At 44.5% G+C, this 19,618-nt stretch overlaps 2 protein-coding genes across 2 annotated transcripts; one reads left to right on the top strand and one right to left on the bottom strand.

Annotated features, from left to right (window-relative positions):
• Positions 1–15: 15 nt before the first annotated feature.
• rin1a (Ras and Rab interactor 1a) lies at positions 16–9,957 on the bottom strand. Its single transcript, XM_084140745.1, has 10 exons — positions 9,700–9,957; positions 7,159–7,353; positions 6,846–6,960; positions 5,078–5,150; positions 4,901–4,992; positions 3,362–4,414; positions 2,903–3,211; positions 2,640–2,771; positions 2,387–2,553; positions 16–730 (listed from the first exon to the last, which is right to left on the bottom strand). The coding sequence occupies exons 2-10, from the start codon at positions 7,351–7,353 to the stop codon at positions 416–418; spliced, it is 2,451 nt and encodes an 816-aa protein (XP_083996871.1). The 5' UTR covers positions 9,700–9,957; the 3' UTR covers positions 16–415.
• Positions 9,958–10,522: 565 nt separating this feature from the next.
• On the top strand, positions 10,523–18,931 carry LOC311100284 (uncharacterized protein). Its single transcript, XM_084141141.1, has 4 exons — positions 10,523–10,563; positions 11,198–11,567; positions 12,333–13,230; positions 13,329–18,931. The coding sequence occupies exons 2-4, from the start codon at positions 11,210–11,212 to the stop codon at positions 13,612–13,614; spliced, it is 1,542 nt and encodes a 513-aa protein (XP_083997267.1). The 5' UTR covers positions 10,523–10,563; positions 11,198–11,209; the 3' UTR covers positions 13,615–18,931.
• Positions 18,932–19,618: the final 687 nt, after the last annotated feature.

The following is a 19,618-nucleotide window of genomic DNA, read 5'->3' as shown; positions in this document are numbered from 1 at the left end:
TTTGTCTTGACAATGTTCTTTTTTTTTTTTTTACTCCTTCCAAATAATATTAATCATATTAGGGCACTTAAAGACACCACTGAGACATGGTCAAAGGCAATGCATTTTCAAAGGGTCCACAGTACTGGAAGTCTCTCTTGGTTAGGTTGTTGAAAAACAACCTATACAAAAATAAATGTGATTAAAAAAAAAAAAAACTTTGGTTATGTGTAACTTGCATAATGAGCTGCATACTAAACTGGTACATATTGGAATATAATTTACACAGATTTGTGTATTTATTTACATTGCAATCTCCATTCATACAAATGTGCATTTAAATAGTTTAAGAATAAAGCACAAAGCAACTATTTCTTGCAGTCGAGTGTGGTTTAAGAAAATCGGTCCATAATGTGTGGATACCAAAGTCGACCACTCAAGGTAATCCCACAAAGTCCACAGCCTCCTTTCTGGTTAATTTGCCAGTCTTGAGTTCATCCTGGTTGGCTTGCTGGTATATGAGGGGTGATCCACTGCTTCCTTGGCCCTGTAGGTCTTGGATCTGGGCCTGTGCTGGGAGGGCTTGGATCTCCCCCTCACTCCGCCAGTACAGTTTATACAGCTCTGGGTTGCCCACCCCAAATTTAGCAGCACAGAGCTGGGTCAGGGCCTCCCCACTAACTCCTGCCCTCCACTGCAGGGTTTTCATCCAGTTGTTCTCTCCATCTTGAAACAGAACCCTGACACACCTCTGCAACACAGAATGAAAAGAAGGTATGTACCCAGGAGAACAGTATCCAAGCATTCCTTACGGTAGCTTTGGGGTACAGAGATATTCTACTGTGGCATATTATTCCACAAATCTGTTAGGTATGACGAGTGTGTGTTAATTTGTGTTCAGTATTAGTGCTAGGTGAGGGATTCTATACAGCAGGGGTCAGCAACAAGCAGCCCATGGGCCAAAATTGGCCGGGGGGCTGGGGGACTTTAGTTTTTGGGTAAAAAAAGGACTGTAAAATCAAAATGAATTCATCTAAAAATTAGTTTAATTTTTGATATTTTAAAATACAATCTCTTTCTGGGCTTAGTTGTGGTCAATTTGCAATGTACAAATTATTATAACTGTTCCGATCCCCTGACCATTCCCTCTGACAAAAATCATCCCGCGGCTGAATCTACACTGAACAAAAATATAAACGCAACATGTAAACTGTTGGTTTCATGAGCTGAAATTAAAGATCCCAGAAATTTTCCAAACACACAAAAAGCTTATTTCTCTAAAATGTTGGCACAAATTTGTTTACATCCCTGTTAGTGAGCATTTCTTCTTTGCTAAGATAATGCATCCACCTGACAGGTGTGGCATATCAAGAAGCTGATTAAACAGCATGATCATTACACAGGTGCGCCTTGGGTTGGGACAATAAAAGGCCACACTAAAATGTGCAGTTTTGTCACACAACACAATGCCACAGATGTCTCAAGTTTTGAGGGAGCAAGCAATTGGCATGCTGACTGCAGGAATGTCCACCAGAGCTGTTGCCAGATAATTTAATGTTCATTTCTCTACCATAAGCCGCCTCCAACAATGTTTTAGAGAATTTGGCAGTATGTCGAACCAACCTCAACCACGTGTATGGCGTCGTGTGGGCGAGCAGTTTGCTTTTGTCAATGTTGTGAACAGAGTGCCCCATAGTGGTGGTGGGGTTATGGTATGAGCAGGCATAAACTACAGACAACGAACACAATTGCATTTTATTGATGGAAACTTGAATGCACAGAGATACCATGACGAGATCCTGAGGCCCATTGTCATGCCATTCATCTGCTGTCATCACCTCATGTTTCAGCATGATAATGCACGACCCCATGTCGCAAAGATCTGTACACAGTTCCTGCAAGCTGAAAATGTCCCAGTTCTCCCATGGCCTGCATACTCACCAGACATGTCACCCATTGAGCATGTTAGGGATTCTCTGGATCAATGGTTCGACAGTGTGTTCCAGTTCCTGCCAATATACAGCAACTTCGCACAGCCAATGAAGAGGACTGGGACAACATTCCACAGGCCACAATTAACAGCCTGATCAACTCTAAGCGAAGGAGATGTGTCGCGCTGCATGAGGCAAATGGTGGTCAAACCAGATACTGATTGGTTCTGATCCATGCCCCTACCTTTTTTTAAAGGTATCTGTGACCAACAGATGCATATCTGTATTCCCAGTCATGTGAAATCCATAGATTAGGGCCTAATGAATTTATTTCAATTGACTGATTTCTTTATATGAACTGTAACTCTGTAAAATCTTTGAAATTGTTGCATGTTGCGTTTATATTTTTGTTCAGTGTAGTTGCCTACCCCTGCTATACAGTATTGGTGCTAATAAATGAATTAATTGAGCCGTACCAGTTGCTGTTGTAAGTTTTTCTGGCTCTGCGCCTGGCTGCTCCGGCGCCGGCTCCAGTCTTTCAAAGAGTCTCTGGCCTCGTGGGTCAGCCCACTGGAGGGCACTACTTCAGGCTTGCTCTGGATCAGGCACAGGCTGGCATACACACTGGTCAGGTAGTACCCACCTGGTACAAGCATTACAAAATTATGGATTATGATGGCTATTTGGCATCACATACTATTCCAAATATTTTCACATTTAAAGCCTTACCCTCCCCTTTGAGCCATGATGACTCCAGCAGTTCCATCATGTACTCCACCTCCACAGACAGCTCAGGCATGTTACACTGTACGAGGACATAGGACAGGGCTGGCAGGAAGTCATCTGCACCGAACTCCTGGCCTGCTCATGGAGACAAGACAGAGCAACCATGTTGACACAAGCCATGACAAGACCAAGGATGGGAGGGATAGCAGCTTTTGGTTCTGTAAAGTTTATTTCTTTACCACGTTCTCTCATAGAAAAGCCCTCACCTGAATTGTCCTTCATGGCTTTATAGATGAGCTTGCAGACCTGCAAGAGTAGCACAACCTTGTCAATGGGAGAGTAGGCCCGCCTCATGAGCGCTAACTTCTGCCGCACCTTCTCCACACCGGCAGCATCCGGCACTCCCACCCGCACTCCAAAACACTCCAACGGGGTCTTTCCCCTGGCCACAGCCAGACTCTCTGCCATGCTTTGGGTGGAGCCATCTCGCTCATGCAAAGTTTGCAGTGTCCCGTCTATTTGTCCCTTCATAGGTTTCAGCACACAGCGGAACATGGCTTTCTCCAGCACCAGGTCTGCACACAAACAAGCATAATCATAAGATGTCACATGTCATCATCACTAGGGAAACATGCTAGTACTGGTTGTATTTAAAATGACTGAGCATATTTTGAATTTATTTGACTAATGCCTGCTGTTTGCATTGGGCAGCAATGCTGCTGTACCTTTCTCATCATCAGGCACCATGGTCTCAATGGGGGGCTCTAGTTCTCCACAGTCCAGCAGAAAGGTTTTGGCCTGGGAGAGGAAGAGGCGGATGCCCTGCAGTAGCTCTATGCCAGATCTCTGGCACTGAGGCTTGATCGCCTCTCGCTGCTGCCTGAGGAAGTCCTGCACCAGGACACCAAACGCAGTCCTCCTGTCATGGGACAGGTCCTCCACCAGCCTCGCTACGCGCTTCTCAGGCACAAAGAAGGACACAAAGGCTGCACTAAGCTTGCGCAGGGCTGAGACGGGCTGGTGAGCGGGAGAAGTGCATGGGGGTGAGGGGTTACTTGTTCCCCTGCTGAGGGAAGGTCGCTCTGAGCTCTCATCTGCCTCCTCCAGGCTGCTGAGGGAACTGCTGCTATCCAGCTCACTCAGGGAGGGAGCACATCTCTGCTCCAGCAGGAGACCCACCTCCTCCTCACTCACCCCCTCCTCCCCCTCACCTACTTTCTCCTGGGCCAGTCCCTGCAGGAGACCTATGGGCACATGGTAGTCATCCTCCTCTGCAGTGGGAGACAGTGTGGGTGTGACCCTGGTCTTCTTCAGAAGAACTGGCTGCAAGTAATCTGAGTGCTCCTGGACGGGTGCTGTCCCTCCCTCACCCTCCACTCTGGCCTCCATTGCTCTACTGGCCTGCTGGACCTTCTTGCTCTTTTTCTTGGCCAGCAGAGGTGGGGGAGGGGGAGGAGCGAATGGTGGGGACAAGGGGCTAGAGTTCTCAGTGGAGACACGCACCTTGAGGCTGCGTTTGAACTGGTGGCGTCTGTGCAGTGCAGTCTGGGACTGCAGGAAGAGTGGGTTGATGAAACAGAGAGCCCCTTGGCCTGCTGCCCCACAGTTCAGCTCCTGGGGGCTGCGTGTTTGGATGGGGCAGAACTCTTGAAACAGGGTGGGGCTCTCCTCGGGCGTGGCACAGTCCTCAGGGGTGGGGCTAGGGGGCAGCGGTGCCTCCTCCACTGGTGGGGGCCCATTGCGTGGACCTCTGAAGTTCAGCTGGGAGCTCCAGAACTCTGAGTGAAAAATAAGCAAAACTATGTCAGCATACGTCCTCAAGGCTATCCTTGATCAATCAATCGAATGTATTTTATAAATTCCTTTTTACATCAGCAGTTGTCACAAAGTGCTTTACAGATACCCAGCCTAAAACCCCAAAGAGCAACAATGGAGAGGCAGAAGCACAGTGGCTATGAAAAACTCCATAGAAGGCAGAAACCTAAGAAGAAACCTAGAGATGAGTTGTGTACGGCACACAATGGCAGCTAGTATTACAATAATAATATAATAATAATATGCCATTTAGCAGACGCTTTTAGCCAAAGCGACTTACAGTCATGCGTGCATACATTTTTTTTTTTGTGTATGGGTGGTCCCGGGGATCGAACCCACTACCTTGGCGTTACAAGCGCCGTGCTCTACCAGCTGAGCTACAGAGGACCACAACAATGGCCAAGACCTTGGTGGATCATCAGACCTCTGAACCACTCTGTGGTACCTACCCACTCCCATGTGGGAGATTGACTCCAACTGTTTGTGGGATGAAGCCTTGACTATGGCCTCAGGGAGCTCCAGGGGGAAGGGCAACACATCCCTGAAATAGACAGCACATAGGTTTTATAGACAGGTCTGATTGGTCTAAAGGTCCTGAACCTATTCTACTGTGACGTAGAACATACCGGCTAACACAGTAGAAGGCGATGAGCCGGCAGAGGTCAGGGAAACTGATAGCGGCTCTCTCCAAAGAGAAGGCTGTGAATGGAAGGAAGACGGGGAAGATCATTGGTAAGACCCTCATCGTTCACTGCAACGGGCTGTACAGTTGAAGTCGGAAGTTTACATACACCTTTGCCAAATACATTTAAACTCAGTTTTTCACAATTCCTGACATTTAATCCTAGTAAAAATTCCCTGTTTTAGGTCAGTTAGGATCACCACTTTATTTTAAGAATGTGAAATGTCAGAATAATAGTAGAGAGAATGATTTATTTCAGCTTTTATTTCTTTCATCACATTCCCAGTGGGTCAGAAGTTTACATACACTCAATTAGTATTTGGTAGCATTGCCTTTAAATTGTTTAACTTGGGTCAAACGTTTTGGGTAGCCTTCCACAAGCTTCCCACAATAAGTTGGGTGAATTTTGGCCCATTCCTCATGACAGAGCTGGTGTAACTGAGTCAGGTTTGTAGGCCTCCTTGCTCGCACACGCTTTTTCAGTTCTGCCCACAAATGTTCTATAGGATTGAGGTCAGGGCTTTGTGATGGCCACGCCATTTTGCCACAACTTTGGAAGTATGCTTGGGGTCATTGTCCATTTGGAAGACCCATTTGCAACCAAGCTTTAACTTCCTGACTGATGTCTTGAGATGTTGCTTCAATATATCCACATAATTGTCCTTCCTCATGATGCCATCTATTTTGTGAAGTGCACCTGTCCTTCCTGCAGCAAAGCACCCCCACAGCATGATGCTGCCACCCCCGTGCTTCATGTTTGGGATGGTGTTCCTCGGCTTGCAAGCCTTCCCATTTTTCCTCCAAACATAACGATGGTCATTATGGCCAAACAGTTCTATTTTTGTTTCATCAGACCAGAGGACATTTCTCCAAAATGTACGTTCTTTGTCCCCATGTGCAGTTGCAAACCGTAGTCTGACTTTTTATTGGCGGTTTTGGAGCAGTGGCTTCTTCCTTGCTGAGCGACCTTTCAGGTTATGTCGATATAGGACTTGTTTTACTGTGGGTATAGATCCTTTTGTACCTGTTTCCTCCAGCATCTTCACAAGGTCCTTTGCTGTTGTTCTGGGATTTATTTGCACTTTTCGCACCAAAGTACGTTCATCTCTAGGAGACAGAACGCATCTCCTTCCTGAGCGGTATGACGGCTGCGTGGTCCCATGGTGTTTATACTTGCGTACTATTGTTTGTACAGATGAATGTGGTACCTTCAGGCGTATGGAAATTGCTCCCAAGGATGAACCAGACTTGTGGAGGACTACAAAAAAAAATTCCTGAGGTCTTGGCTGATTTATTTTAATTTTTCCATGATGTCAAGCAAATAGGCACTTTGTTTGAAGGTAGGCCTTGAAATACATCCACAGGTACACCTCAAATTGACTCAAATTATGTCAATTAGCCTATCAGAAGCTTCTAAAACCATGACATAATTTTCTGGAATTTTCCAAGCTGTTTAAAGGCACAGTCACCCACTGGAATTGTGATACAGTGAATTATAAGTGAAATAATCTATCTGTAAACAATTGTTGGAAAAATTACTTGTTTCATGCACAAAGTAGATGTCCTAACCGACTTGCCAAAACTATAGTTTGTTAACAAGAAATGTGTGGATTTGTTGAAAAACTAGTTTTAATGACTCCAACATAAGTGTATGTAAACTTCCGACTTCAACTGTAGATGAAACATCTCTGGCTTTATCTTTCAACACTCACTGGAGTTCACTTCGCGGATGACAAATTGTTTGACAAAGGAGGGGATGCTGTCGTCTGCAAGCCTGACACACAGCACTTTCTTCTGTGAGGTGTTGGACTTGCGCACCAGAAAGGTCTGCAGAGAGACAGAGATATACAAACTTAGGTTGTGGTTTGTGTGTGTGTGCAGTGTGCGTCTCACCCACAGGAGGTTGGTGTAATAGGTGGAATGGTATCAAATACATCATTTCCATGTGTTTGATGCCATTCCATTCGCTCCATTCCAGCCATTACTATGAGCCATCCTCCCCTCAGCAGCCTCCACTGGTCTCACCCCAGGCGGCTCCCTCTGTAGGATGTGCAGAGCAGTAGCAGAGTTGATGGACAGCTGCAGCCAGACAGGGTGTGTGAGAAGCAGACGGTCCAGCACACTGATGCTCTTCAGGGAGCCACGCTGAGGACAAGCCCGCCTCTCTCCTACCGGCTCCCCTACCGGCTCAGGGAAATCATACACCGGGTCCTCCTGCATCTGGGGAACAGAGAAATACAGTATATAGCACAGGTACTGTATGGGATCTATACACCATGTGGTTATGCTTTATGTTGCCACAATGATGCTTCCCATTCAAGGTAAAACACCAGCAAGAGAATACACATTCTTCATGGTTCTGCTCTTCCTCAGACTAATGCTTCTGAATCAGTACCCTTCCTGTTCTGTTCTGGTAACACTAGCATGCATCATGTCATGTGTTCCGTGTCCTGTGTCCTGTGTTCCGTTTCCTGTGTTCTGTGTTCCGTGCTGACCACTACTTCTCCATCCATTTGGGAAACTCCCAAACCCTATTCCTTCCTCTCACTGAGTAATCTGGAGGGTGTATGTCATCAACTGAGTACGACTCACCACACGTGAGGGTGGTTAGTGTGTGTGGCTCTAATGTATGCGCATATCCTAAGGATACTACCCTCAACAGTGAACTTGCTGGGACTGAAGTATAATTTTGGTTTAGCTTTTTAAACCCTTTGAATATGAGAAGGTGTGGCTGTATTTTGACAGAGGTAGTTATGTGCACAGGCTGTTATCATTGAAAATCACAGGATGTCTATTCCGCCAACTTCCCTCCAGGGATTGGCTGCTGCTGTATATATGCCCCTGAGCCTAACACACCATTCTAGAGAAGAGGTGGATGTAGGGCTGGCTGCCCAAGTCTCGATAGAAGCCTGGCAAGTCTAGACTTGGGGAGCTGAAAACACTCTCCAAACCTACTGAGAAGTGTGTGAAAATGCTAATCTAACCCAGCAAACAATTGAGAGGTACAGGTCTAAAATTGAAGGCAGTAGCTTAAATGTGCCTTCATATTATTAATGCAATAAAACATGTCCAGAATGAATAGCCTATTCTGAAGCCCGCTATTGAACCTCATAAGTCTGACCCCATGAGACTATTGTATAACTGATAAAAAAACAACTGTGACCTGCCAGGATCTGAATATACAGTATCACTAGAATAACATGAAGGTGTAATGACCTGCCAGGACCTGAATATACAGTATCACTAGAATAACATGAAGGTGTAATGACCTGCCAGGACCTGAATATACAGTATCACTAGAATAACATGAAGGTGTAATGACCTGCCAGGACCTGAATATACAGTATCACTAGAATAACATGAAGGTGTAATGACCTGCCAGGACCTGAATATACAGTATCACTAGAATAACATGAAGGTGTAATGACCTGCCAGGACCTGAATATACAGTATCACTAGAATAACATGAAGGTGTAATGACCTGCCAGGACCTGAATATACAGTATCACTAGAATAACATGAAGGTGTAATGACCTGCCAGGACCTGAATATACAGTATCACTAGAATAACATGAAGGTGTAATGACCTGCCAGGACCTGAATATACAGTATCACTAGAATAACATGAAGGTGTAATGACCTGCCAGGACCTGAATATACAGTATCACTAGAATAACATGAAGGTGTAATGCCAAACAAGTTGTTTACAATTAGTTTATTACTGGCGGTATACAGCTCTTGTGGAACCAGTGGTGATTTTTTTGTTGTTGCCATAAATAACAGTTGACTATATTGTAATTGTGTTGCTCCCATGTTGTTGTCATGTTGTGTTGCTACCATGCTGTGTTGTCATGTGTTGCTGCCATGCTATGTTGTTGTCTTAGGTCTCTCTTTATGTAGTGTTGTGGTGTCTCTCTTGTCGTGATGTGTGGTTTGTCCTATATTTTTATTTTGTTTTTAATCCCAGCCCCCCTCCCCATAGGAGGCCTTTTGGTAGGCCATCATTGTAAATAAGAATTTGTTCTTAACTCACCTTTCTAGTTAAATAAAGGTTAAATAAAAATAATTATAACCAACCATGATATCAAATGTTACTTCAGTAAATTGAAAAATGTGTTTTGTATTTTATTTGTATAAATAATAACAGCATCCTATTTGTGGACATGGTCTGGGCTTCCAACATACTTGTGGACCACTTATTGTGGTCCTCTGTAGCTCAAGTGGTAGAGCATGGCGTTTGTAACGCTAGGGTAGTGGGTTCGATCCCCGGGACCACCCATAGGCCTACGTAAAAATGTATGCACACATGACTGTACGTCGCATTGGATAAAAGCGTCTGCTAAATGGCATATTATATTATTTCCACGTATTATCTACAAACACGTTTTGCCTTGAGTGCTGCTCTGTCTGTACCACTCTGTGCGCGGCTTACTTCCTTGATCTACGATCTTCTTGCATACCTTCAGTTAATGAGCGCCAGATCTCATGATTTCTCTAATCATACAAACATTCACAACTGTTTCTTGTTTTACACTTTAAATTAAATGGCAACATGACATAATTTACCTTAATCTCCCGATCCCCTGTCGTCCTTAAAATGTGACAGAGATTATGCTGAATAGCCTACTGTAAATCCCACTTGATCCCTGCCTGAATTTCTAAATGCCATTGAAACTTCAAAAGTATAGAGAAATGTAATAGTCCTAGATCTCTGGATATGCCATGCTGTCTGTCTGGGACTCTCCAGGCAGAGCTCTCTCCGTGAAGCTGTGGTTCAGAAGTTCCTGGAACTCCTCTGCTGTCTTCCTTATATTTTCTATTCACACTTGGGAGAGAAACAAACCTGAACCAAGGTTAAATACGCATGCGCCCGTCACCACATTGTGAACATTCCATTAATACAGTATTTCCAATGGGAAATTCGCCTCTAAAACACAATTACAATCTATCTTTATTCTGTACTTTGTGAAAGAGGGCTAGGCAATTAACCTGCATCCATTATTTTTTAACTTCCGAGTGGTCATCACTATTGCAACCAAATTAGGTAGCAATCATTTACATCTTTTACAGACATACACAGCCTATTTATTGAAATGTTAATGTCTGTTTCATTTGAAACAATAGAGACTCAGATATACATAATTTACCAGGCAAATGCAACAATAAGAAGTAATGGTTGAAAGCATAACATTAGGAATTAGAATACTAGGATTTCTACGGTTGAAACACTCAGTGGTAGCCTTGTACACACCACTCAAACAACATGGTAATTTACATTGTAGCAAAATATGTAGCCAGCACCGTGTACGCCTCCCATGAACATTTACATGTAGCCACAGTTCTGCTCTAGTCATTTGTTGAAAATATCACACGTCACTCTCTCAAAGATCGGAAGCGGAGGTGGTCATTGGAAATATTGCGCCGCGTTAGGTAAGATGGAGGCACGGTGTGCTTATTTTTTGTTTGAGTAAACGTTTGTAATTTTTGTTTAACTCGGCAACTTTCATGAATGCACAATGGGATATACAAAATTTACATAACGCTCTAAATAGTTGCAAATAGATGTGATTAGTTAAACTGCTTCTGAACATTATTTTTCAACACCGCAAGATGGCTAGCTTAGCTAGCCAGCATGCTAACGTTAACTCTAACCCGCGCTGAATTTATAATTTAGCTAGCCAGCCAGGATAAATCTGATCACACCTCGACCAACTAATGTTTGTATAGTACAGCAATGTCGTGTAATTATATGAGCTTCTCGTGTTTCCCGATCGGGTGTTGCCAAGCATCACCGAATTGATGCCACCTCGACTCGAGAAGGGAGGGGGAAACTAACGTTAGCTTGCTAGCTAGGTTTTCTAATGTTGACCATGTGGACTAGTTTAGCTTTATGCGTTAAACTATTGTTAGTTACATGTCACGTTTTATTAAACGACTATATTCATGATATGCCTATAGTGGTTGCATCCGGTTCCTCATAGACGTCCCTTTACAGTTGTGTCGTCAGCTAAAATATCAACTTAACTTAGCTAGCTAGGTCACTGACACCCTGCTCCTTCCCCAGGTGTACCCAGCCATGGAGTCAACGGATAAGAACGATGCTATAAAGCTCTTTGTGGGGAACCTGGCTTTGGACACCTCTCAGGAGGACCTGACACAGCTCTTTGGGCCATACGGACAGGTGGTCACCTGTAGTGTACTCAGGCAGTTTGCCTTCATCCATCTCCAGGGAGATGGTGCTGCTGATCTAGCCATAAGGGAACTGAATGGACGGGAGTTCCGTGGCCGCAACCTGGTGGTTGAAGAGTCCCGCGGAAGGCCCATGCATTCCACCAAGGTGTTTGTGGGGAACCTCAGTGCCATGTGTTCTGCCGAGGACCTGCAAGAGCTCTTTCAGACCTTTGGGAAAGTTCTGGAGTGTGATAAGGTTAAAGGTGAGTCTCTCTCCCCCCCCCCCCCCCCATCCACTTGTCAAAAGATTTTCAAGCAAATACTGGTATTCAAATTTTACTGGTAGAGGTGTTTTCATCAAATTGGTTTGTTGAGGATACAACGCTGTGTGTAATGATATAGTGCACATAGAAAGCACTTTGTTCAATATCTTAATTATGTTGATGGTTTTGGGACAAAAACTATTGCGATAAACAGTAAATGTGTCCAATGTGGACTTGGCACGTGCGCTCTAGGCTATAGCTCGCAGGGTACATGAGATTATGGCTTTTTATTGGTCAATTACAGCCTAGCACTGATCACCTTGTCACCAGCATCCAAATTAAGACCGCTTACATTTATTGGAAATAAGCATCAAGCTCATCACCGTGCATGTTCACCACGCTGTGAGGTTCATCATAACTTATTTAATCTGTTACCTAATAAACGGTGCATTTTTTTCCACCTCGTAGTAGGAGTGCAAGTTTACTTCGATATGATGGTTATTCCAGCAAGAACTGCGCAAAAACAGCATATCCACCGCTATTTATCGTATTATATTTCACCATAAAAAAAAATACTACCCCTGTCTAATGTGTTTTGTCAACATTTTGGAAAGTTAAGACAATTTAGCTGTTTCCATCAGACCAATCGTGAGTTTTATTTATATTTTTATCAGACTGATGTTTTACTCATAAAAATGGTTGGATGGTAAACATGGTTAGTAATTTCATTAGCTGACTGTCTTGTCATCCTGTGCTTGATTACAGCGAGGCTCTCCTCCTCTGCGGGCTATGCCTTTGTACACATGGAGCGGAAGGAGGATGCAGTGCAGGCTATCGAGGCTCTCCATGGGACCACCTTCAAAGGCCGACCGCTCTCTGTGGAGCTTTCCAATGTGCAGCCCAGTAATCCTACCACAACTACAGCCAAGGCCCCCATCATGAGTCACTATGCCACTGAAAGCCTCTCCATCAAGCCCCATATGGAGCACCACCAGAGTCAGGCTGCTGTACTGGCTGCTGCGGTTGCTGCAGCTGCAGGTCTGCCTCTTCAGGTGCAGCAGAGTTTGCACAACTCTGTCTACAACACAACAAGCTTTGATCCCACGTATGCTGCACTAAAGGGCATGACGGCAGCCAGCGCCACAGATGGTACCCCAGTGAGCCCTGCTGTCTATGGTGCCCTCGCCAGCCAGGTGTACGGCTCTGTAGCAGATCAGGTATACGACTCTATAGCGAACCAGGCCTCCAGCTATCATAATTCAGCCACACCGGACGCAGCAGGCTACAGTAACCAGTACGACCCCACAGCTGGAGAGGCACCGTCAGCCCAGGCTGCTGTCAACCCGGCCTACGGTGGGGCATCGGCCCTCTACAACGCCAGCTCAGCCTATGGCTCCATGGGGGGCGCAGAACCCACTGCCCAGGCCATCTTTGAGGCAGCACGGGCCCGCTTCTTCCAGCAGGGCCAGCAGGTTCTAGCTGAGCAGCAGATGGGGACTAAGTCAGGGGACAGGGACCGCAGCCCAGTACGCCGCTCCACCCCACTGCTGCCTGACCCCGTGCCCCAGCCCTTCCCCCAGCCACGCCCCAAACGCCGCGCCCTCCTCCCAACGCCACCCGGCCGACCAGAGGACCCCGCTGCTGATAGAGACCCCATTGCCAGGTACATGATGCAAGTTTGGGGCAGTTTTGATATTTTGAAGCAGATCAAACATATTCAACAGCGTATTTACAATATTCTTTCTCATTTCTCAACTTCAGATGCTATGCAGAGTACTATCAGCAGGTCCAGCAGTACCATCAGTACCAGCAGTACCAACAACAGTACCAGCAGTACCAGTATGGCTACCCACCTCCAGCCCCGACCCAGATGCCCCCCACGATGCCCACCTACCAGATGCCCATGCAGGCCCCACCCCCGACCGAGGCCCACAACCTGGCAGCGCCTGCTACCTACGCCCCAGCTAGAGCGTATGAACCGCCTCCATCACACAAGGAGCCCCTCCTCCGCCGCCCTGACTACTCCCACATGCCAGAGCCCCGATAACCCTTTAGATTGCAGTGTGTATGTGAATGTCTATGTGAGTGTGTGGGTTCTGAGTGATGTATGTGTGACAGTAGTTGTGGTCCAAAAGTGCATCACTGGAAGTTTGCCCATTTATAATTCCCCTGTTTTGCAGCTTCTCTTTTCTGAACACAATTCTGACAAGTTCATTTTTTACTTTATGGTAGGCCTGGTCTTGCTTTGATAAGAACGCTGCCCCACAATGCAGTGAACTGTATTGTGAAGTCGTTATGGTTGTAAGGAAGTGTATGATTGTAATGCGTACTGGGGGCTCTGTAATGACAGCTATTCCTTACACATACCCGTCCCATAAATTGTAAAAAATGCGAGAATATTCATCCATACCAGAGGAGTGCCTTGTTAAAAGCCTAGTTGAAATATATTGTAAAAGAAATGTGTATATATTTGAGCAATGAAAGGAAGCGCCCAAATCGATCCATGCATTTTTTTATCAGACCGTTCCCCCTGTCCTCGAGGTGACGTTAGCTCATCCAAATGAGCCATTAGTTTGCATACACGACATGGTCAAAAGTATGTGGACACCCTTCAAATTAGTGGATTCTGCTATTTTAGCCACACCCGTTGCTGAACACCCGTTGCTGAAAGGTGTATACAATCGAGCACACAACCATGCAATCTCCATAGACAAACATTGGCAGTAGAATGGCCCGTACTGAAGAGCTCAATGACTTTCAATGTGGCACCGTCATAGGATGCCACCTTTCCAACAAGTCAGTTCGTCAAATTTCTGCCCTGCTAGAGCTGCCCCGGTCAACTGTAAATGCTGTTATTATGAAGTGGAAACGTCTAGGAGCAACAACGACACAAGCTCACAGAACGGGACCGCTGAAGCGTGTAGCGCGTAAAAATCGTCTGTCCTCGGTTGTAACACTCAATACCGGGTTCCAAACTACCTCAGGAAGCAACGTCAGCACAATAACTGTTTGTCGGGAGCTTAATGAAATGGGTTTCCATGGCCGAGCAGCCACACACAAGCCTAAGATCACCATGCGCAATTCCAAGCGTCGGCTGGAGTGGTGTAAAGCTCGCCGCTATTGGACTCTGGAGCAGTGGAAACGGAGTGGAGTGATGATTCACGCTTCGCCATCTGGCAGTCCGACGGACAATTCTGGATTTGGCGGATGCCAGGAGAATGCTACCTACCTAATGCATAGTGCCAACTGTAAAGTTTGGCGGAGGAATACTTGTCTGGGGCTGTTTTTCATGGTTCGGGCTAGGCCCCTTAGGTCCAGTGACGTCTTAACGCTACAGCATACAATGACATTCTAGACGATTCTGTGCTTCCAACTTTGTGGCAACAGTTTGGGGAAGGCCCTTTCCTGTTTCAGCATGTCAAAGCCCCCAGTGCACAAAGCGAGGTTCATACGGATATGGTTTGTTGAGATCGGTGTGGAAGAACTTGACTGGCCTGCACAGAGCCCTGACCTTAATTAATCCCTTTGGGATGTTGGCCTACACCCATCATCAGTGCCCAACCTCACTAATGCTCTTGTGGCTGAAGTCCCCCCAGCAATGTTTCAACATCTAGTGGAAATCCTTCCCGGAAGAGTTGAGGCTGTTATAGCAGCAAAGGGGGGACCAACTCCATATTAATGCCCATGATTTTTGGAAATGAGATGTTCGACAAGCAGGTGTCCACATACTTTTGACCATGTAGTGTATATAGTTTAGAGCTTCATTTTCCCATTGGCCAGATTTAGTTTTTTAACATTTATATTGCCTTCATCGAAGACGTGATATGAAAAGTCACTGTTCCAATATGTTCCAGCGTATGTAGGTCTTTGGTTAATAAAATGGTAATTGGGTTTAGAGCTTGTGTTTAAAATGTTTTAAAGCAAGGGGCAAAGTATCTTTACCTATAGGCTAATTTGGACATAAGGACCAGTGTGTGTGAGTGACTGTATGTATGTATGGACACGTGTAAACATTCTAGGGGATCAATTTAAGCATGATGCCTTCACTTTTTATAACAATCACAGGAATACACACGCACACCTCAGTCATCAAACTTTCTCTCCATAAAGTCTGGGGCTTTGGGAGAGAGACTCAGGCGCTTTGCTGCAACAACACTACACGTCTCTGCTGGAGTGATAAGCAAAACTCACTTTTCTCCGGCCTCTGGGAATGTAGTCCCTCCCCACGTCTCACACGACCTCCCGTTGGAACTGATCAAACTTATCAGATAGAAATCCAACTAAGCAGACCACTTAAAGATTCGACAGTCTAGCTTTAAACTCGCATTTTCTGGGGAACTAGTTTTTTATTTGCAGACAGTGATGCATGAATGCTTTCCTTTATTGTTGTTGTCATACCATGAATACTAGCCTAGTGACTTAACTGGTTTCACCTCTGTTTGGTTTAAACGTAAAATGGAGACGTTGAAAGCCCTGCTGGTGGCAAGTGCATGCAGAGGGCTTCCTTTAAGCATGCCTTTCAGGATCTGAGGGCAATCAACTGCCATTTTGGGCCTCACCTTTTCTCCAAAGGACAAAAACTAGTGAGCTTTTCACACACAGTACATTGTGTGGTTTGACCGTGTACAGGACAAACATTTCACACTTCCTTTTCTTTGTTTTCTTTTGGTTTTAAGTGAACTTCCTGATCGTAATATTATGTGAGCGTATTTACTTCAATTGGACCATCAAATTAATGAACTGTCTTAAATGGAAGGAGGAGCCATTAGGCTCCCCAGGTTTGATGGAAACGTATTGGCCTCTATTATTCACTATGTAACATATTGAAACCTTAAGCCTCAAGCTTAAGTAATAAAAGTAGGAGTGATTTGGTTTGAGAATAAAACACCATGCGACTGTATTTTTTTCTAATTTAAAATAGGAAATGTTATCCCTATCGGGTTAATTATTAGACATGCGATTAAACATGATATTAAATCGTTTCTATGTTTTTTCAAAGGATTTACTAATTATTTCAACCTTGCACGTCTAAAGGGAAACACTTTGTTGAAAGACGAGAAGTTGCTGCTCTTACATTCTTGATTATCCCATTCCTATGAACTATGACAAAATAATTTCGCACAGTTCTCAATTGGGCTCTACCACTTGGTCTCAGCCTTGGTCTTCATTACACCTACATCAGAACATGCGACAAACCTCATGGCAACGTTTGTTAGTTTTCTGCCGTGGGTGTTAGGATTGCCTTCAACTGTTCTTCTATCATTAGAATAACAATGTGTAGCCTTGCTGCGTCACAGTATTTGGATGTAGGAGTGGGCTGTAGACTGCAGTTGGTTATGGATCAGTTTAAATTTTCTGATAGGACAAATTTAAATCGTTATCTCATTCTTTCTGGTTACCATGATAACATGCACCTGCTTATTGCACGTATATTCCTTTATGGCTTTCTGTGATGTTTTAAAACTGTAGTGCATGACATTGTTACTTTTACTGCTCTTCCAGCCACGTTTTCCCTTCTCGCTAATTATTACAGCTAAAATGGCTCCTGGGTCCCTGGACGCCATGTTGTGTGTGACGGGGGAAGAAAATTAGTCGCGCAATACCGTGGACGCAGTCCCAACAAAGGTAAAGCCCACTGCCCCCGACCACGCCTGCACTTCGACCATACACTTCCCTCATTGACCCCACTCCTTCTGCACAACGAGGCACCCCATCTTATTATTTCTTTGAGGTCTGTTATGCTGGAAGCCCAAGAAACTATCACAAGACACCCAGTTTACAAGGACGTAGGGCCTGAATGTCTGGGCATGTCCGGCTACTAGTATGACTGATAAGGATTATCTCCACCAGGCACATACACTATTTAGGCTTTTGCAGACCCACCTGATCTGGGTTGACGTTAGATGTGCCTGTAAAATAGTCCAGTCATTACATGGCTCTATCTGATGCCATCTTCCATTAGGAAATTAGATGACCCCATCAACAGTAGTCATGGATTTTTCTTATTTTCTTTGATTCTATTGATGTTTTTAAAGGAATAATTTTGCCAAAATTGAAATGAATCACACTATAATGGCATTAAATGATTCTTCAAGTAATCCCTCACAAAAATGTGTTTTAAACCTGTACTCAAAACAGATTTAGGAAACTGTTATTGTAATTGAGGGTGATCAGATTGGGGTATGCTGGAGTTGTTGCGTATGCTTGTGTTGTGGCATATTTTTCTGAGGTATTTCCAGTGAGACGAGACGTGCATTCACGCTCAAAACTGAGGTGTTCCAGCTGTGCTTTGAACGGCTAAGGACGCAGTGGTACGCAAAAGGCCAGATGAACGGAGGGAGGTAGGGCTATCGACCTCTGTCCCACGCATGTTGGGTGAGTAACCAATGCACCACTGACCCGCTTAAATTCACCCTACCCCTTCAATCTGCAACACAAGGCCCAACCCTCTCACTCTGATCCCATAACAAGTATATCTACAGGCCTACAACACAATCACCCAGAGGACATTCCACAGCTGCGTTAGCTTAGAAGATATGGACGTCAAGAGGACAACATTCAGTATTCTCCCTTCCCTGTCTAGTTAGTTTGCTAAGTAAATTCTACATATCCTAATCACCCTGTTTAAATTGTCTGATTACAATTTGCAAACCTTGATTGGGAACCTTAATGTAATCATGTGGTTGATTTAAGATATATCTTAGGCTGTGTTTACACAGGCAGCCCAATTCTGATCTTTTGCCAGTAATTGGGCTTTTGACCAATCAGATTAGATATTTTGCCAATAATTAGGCAAAAGATCAGAATTGGGCTGCCTGTGTAAATGAAGCCAAACACCAAAATGCCACCATATTATTTTGTGAAGTTTGTATTGCTGTGTTTATTGAGGACTTAAGTGGCCTCCCTCAATGAATGAGAGCTGGACTATATCGACCTATGATACACCGTGCACAGTTTCAAAGTTCCCTTACTCATCTGTTATTATAGTTTTAAATCAGGACTAATCATATCTCTACTAAACAGTTTTTCTCCAGTTGCCCCGTCCCATCTTTCGTGCGATGGAATTCCTGACAACGTTTTTACAGAGACTTGTTTGAGCGCATGTGGATAAGGACTGAAAACTATATGTAAGATCAAGCTTTATGAGAAATCAGGGAAAATACTGTACATCTGTAAATAACTGTTATTTGTCCATTACAGAAAATGAGACAGGTTGCTGATTGCAGAACCATTTATTGAAAGATAAAGAAATGATAATCACCGGAAATGCTTAATTGAGAATTTGTTTTAATTTTTAGGGTCAAATTAGTTTCAATTAAGACACTTTTTACTCTGTTCTTTGTAAGTCTCAATAAATAACATTGAAACAACTCATTTGTTTTGGAAAGCCTAGTTTGTTATGGGCATGAAGGGAAATGTTTACTGAACTGAGAAGTATGACACAATGCTCTGCATTATGTGAATGTGGAATAAAGCCTTTCATATTGGTTTTGATCCTTTCTCCCATATTCTATCCTGAGCCTGCAACCCCTGGTTAGTGGCAGTTCCCCCCAAGACCTGTCACAAATGGCTACATATCAAGGACTTACATTTACGTCATTTAGCAGACGCTCTTATCCAGAGCGACTTACAAATAGGACTTGATTGGAATGTATAGCTTACACATGTTTATTTGTGACCCATATTGATCTGTAGATGATAACTCATGCATTCTAGATGGATGCATCTGCAAGTGGCATACATGCATATCCACTAGTTCCGCCTAGTCTTTTTAGTGTCACTTATAGCCCCAGGTCGAGCCAGTCATATTTAACGGGATGCTGTCACGTGTGTCGCCTATCACCAGGGGTTTGAGCGCCTTCTTTATTTTGTGCGGCGGGAGCACCATCTAGCCTATTGGCAGGAATCTGTAATCGGGCGCAGCTTTATCTGCCACTGAAAGTGTGTGTACAATTTTGTGGGCTTAAGAGTTGACGGCTCAGGGCGTGTATGTTTTAATTGAAAAGTGCAAATGAAATTGAACAGGTCGAGGGGATAAGCATCTCCCAAAG

This window comes from Coregonus lavaretus (assembly GCF_964263955.1).
Source record: "Coregonus lavaretus genome assembly, chromosome: 24".
In the NCBI taxonomy this organism is placed as follows: domain Eukaryota; kingdom Metazoa; phylum Chordata; class Actinopteri; order Salmoniformes; family Salmonidae; genus Coregonus; species Coregonus lavaretus.
This window is presented reverse-complemented; position numbering and strand designations above follow the sequence as displayed.

Coding starts and splice junctions, on each gene's coding strand:
- rin1a (XM_084140745.1), bottom strand. CDS start 7,353: ATGCAGGAGGACCCGGTGTATGATTTCCCTGAGCCGGTAGGGGAGCCG. Junction 4,993..5,077: donor GCCTTCTACTGTGTTAGCCG/GTATGTTCTACG, acceptor TGTCTATTTCAG/GGATGTGTTGCCCTTCCCCC. Junction 3,212..3,361: donor GGTGCCTGATGATGAGAAAG/GTACAGCAGCAT, acceptor GTTTGTGTGCAG/ACCTGGTGCTGGAGAAAGCC.
- LOC311100284 (XM_084141141.1), top strand. CDS start 11,210: ATGGAGTCAACGGATAAGAACGATGCTATAAAGCTCTTTGTGGGGAAC. Junction 11,568..12,332: donor GGAGTGTGATAAGGTTAAAG/GTGAGTCTCTCT, acceptor GCTTGATTACAG/CGAGGCTCTCCTCCTCTGCG. Junction 13,231..13,328: donor GATAGAGACCCCATTGCCAG/GTACATGATGCA, acceptor TCTCAACTTCAG/ATGCTATGCAGAGTACTATC.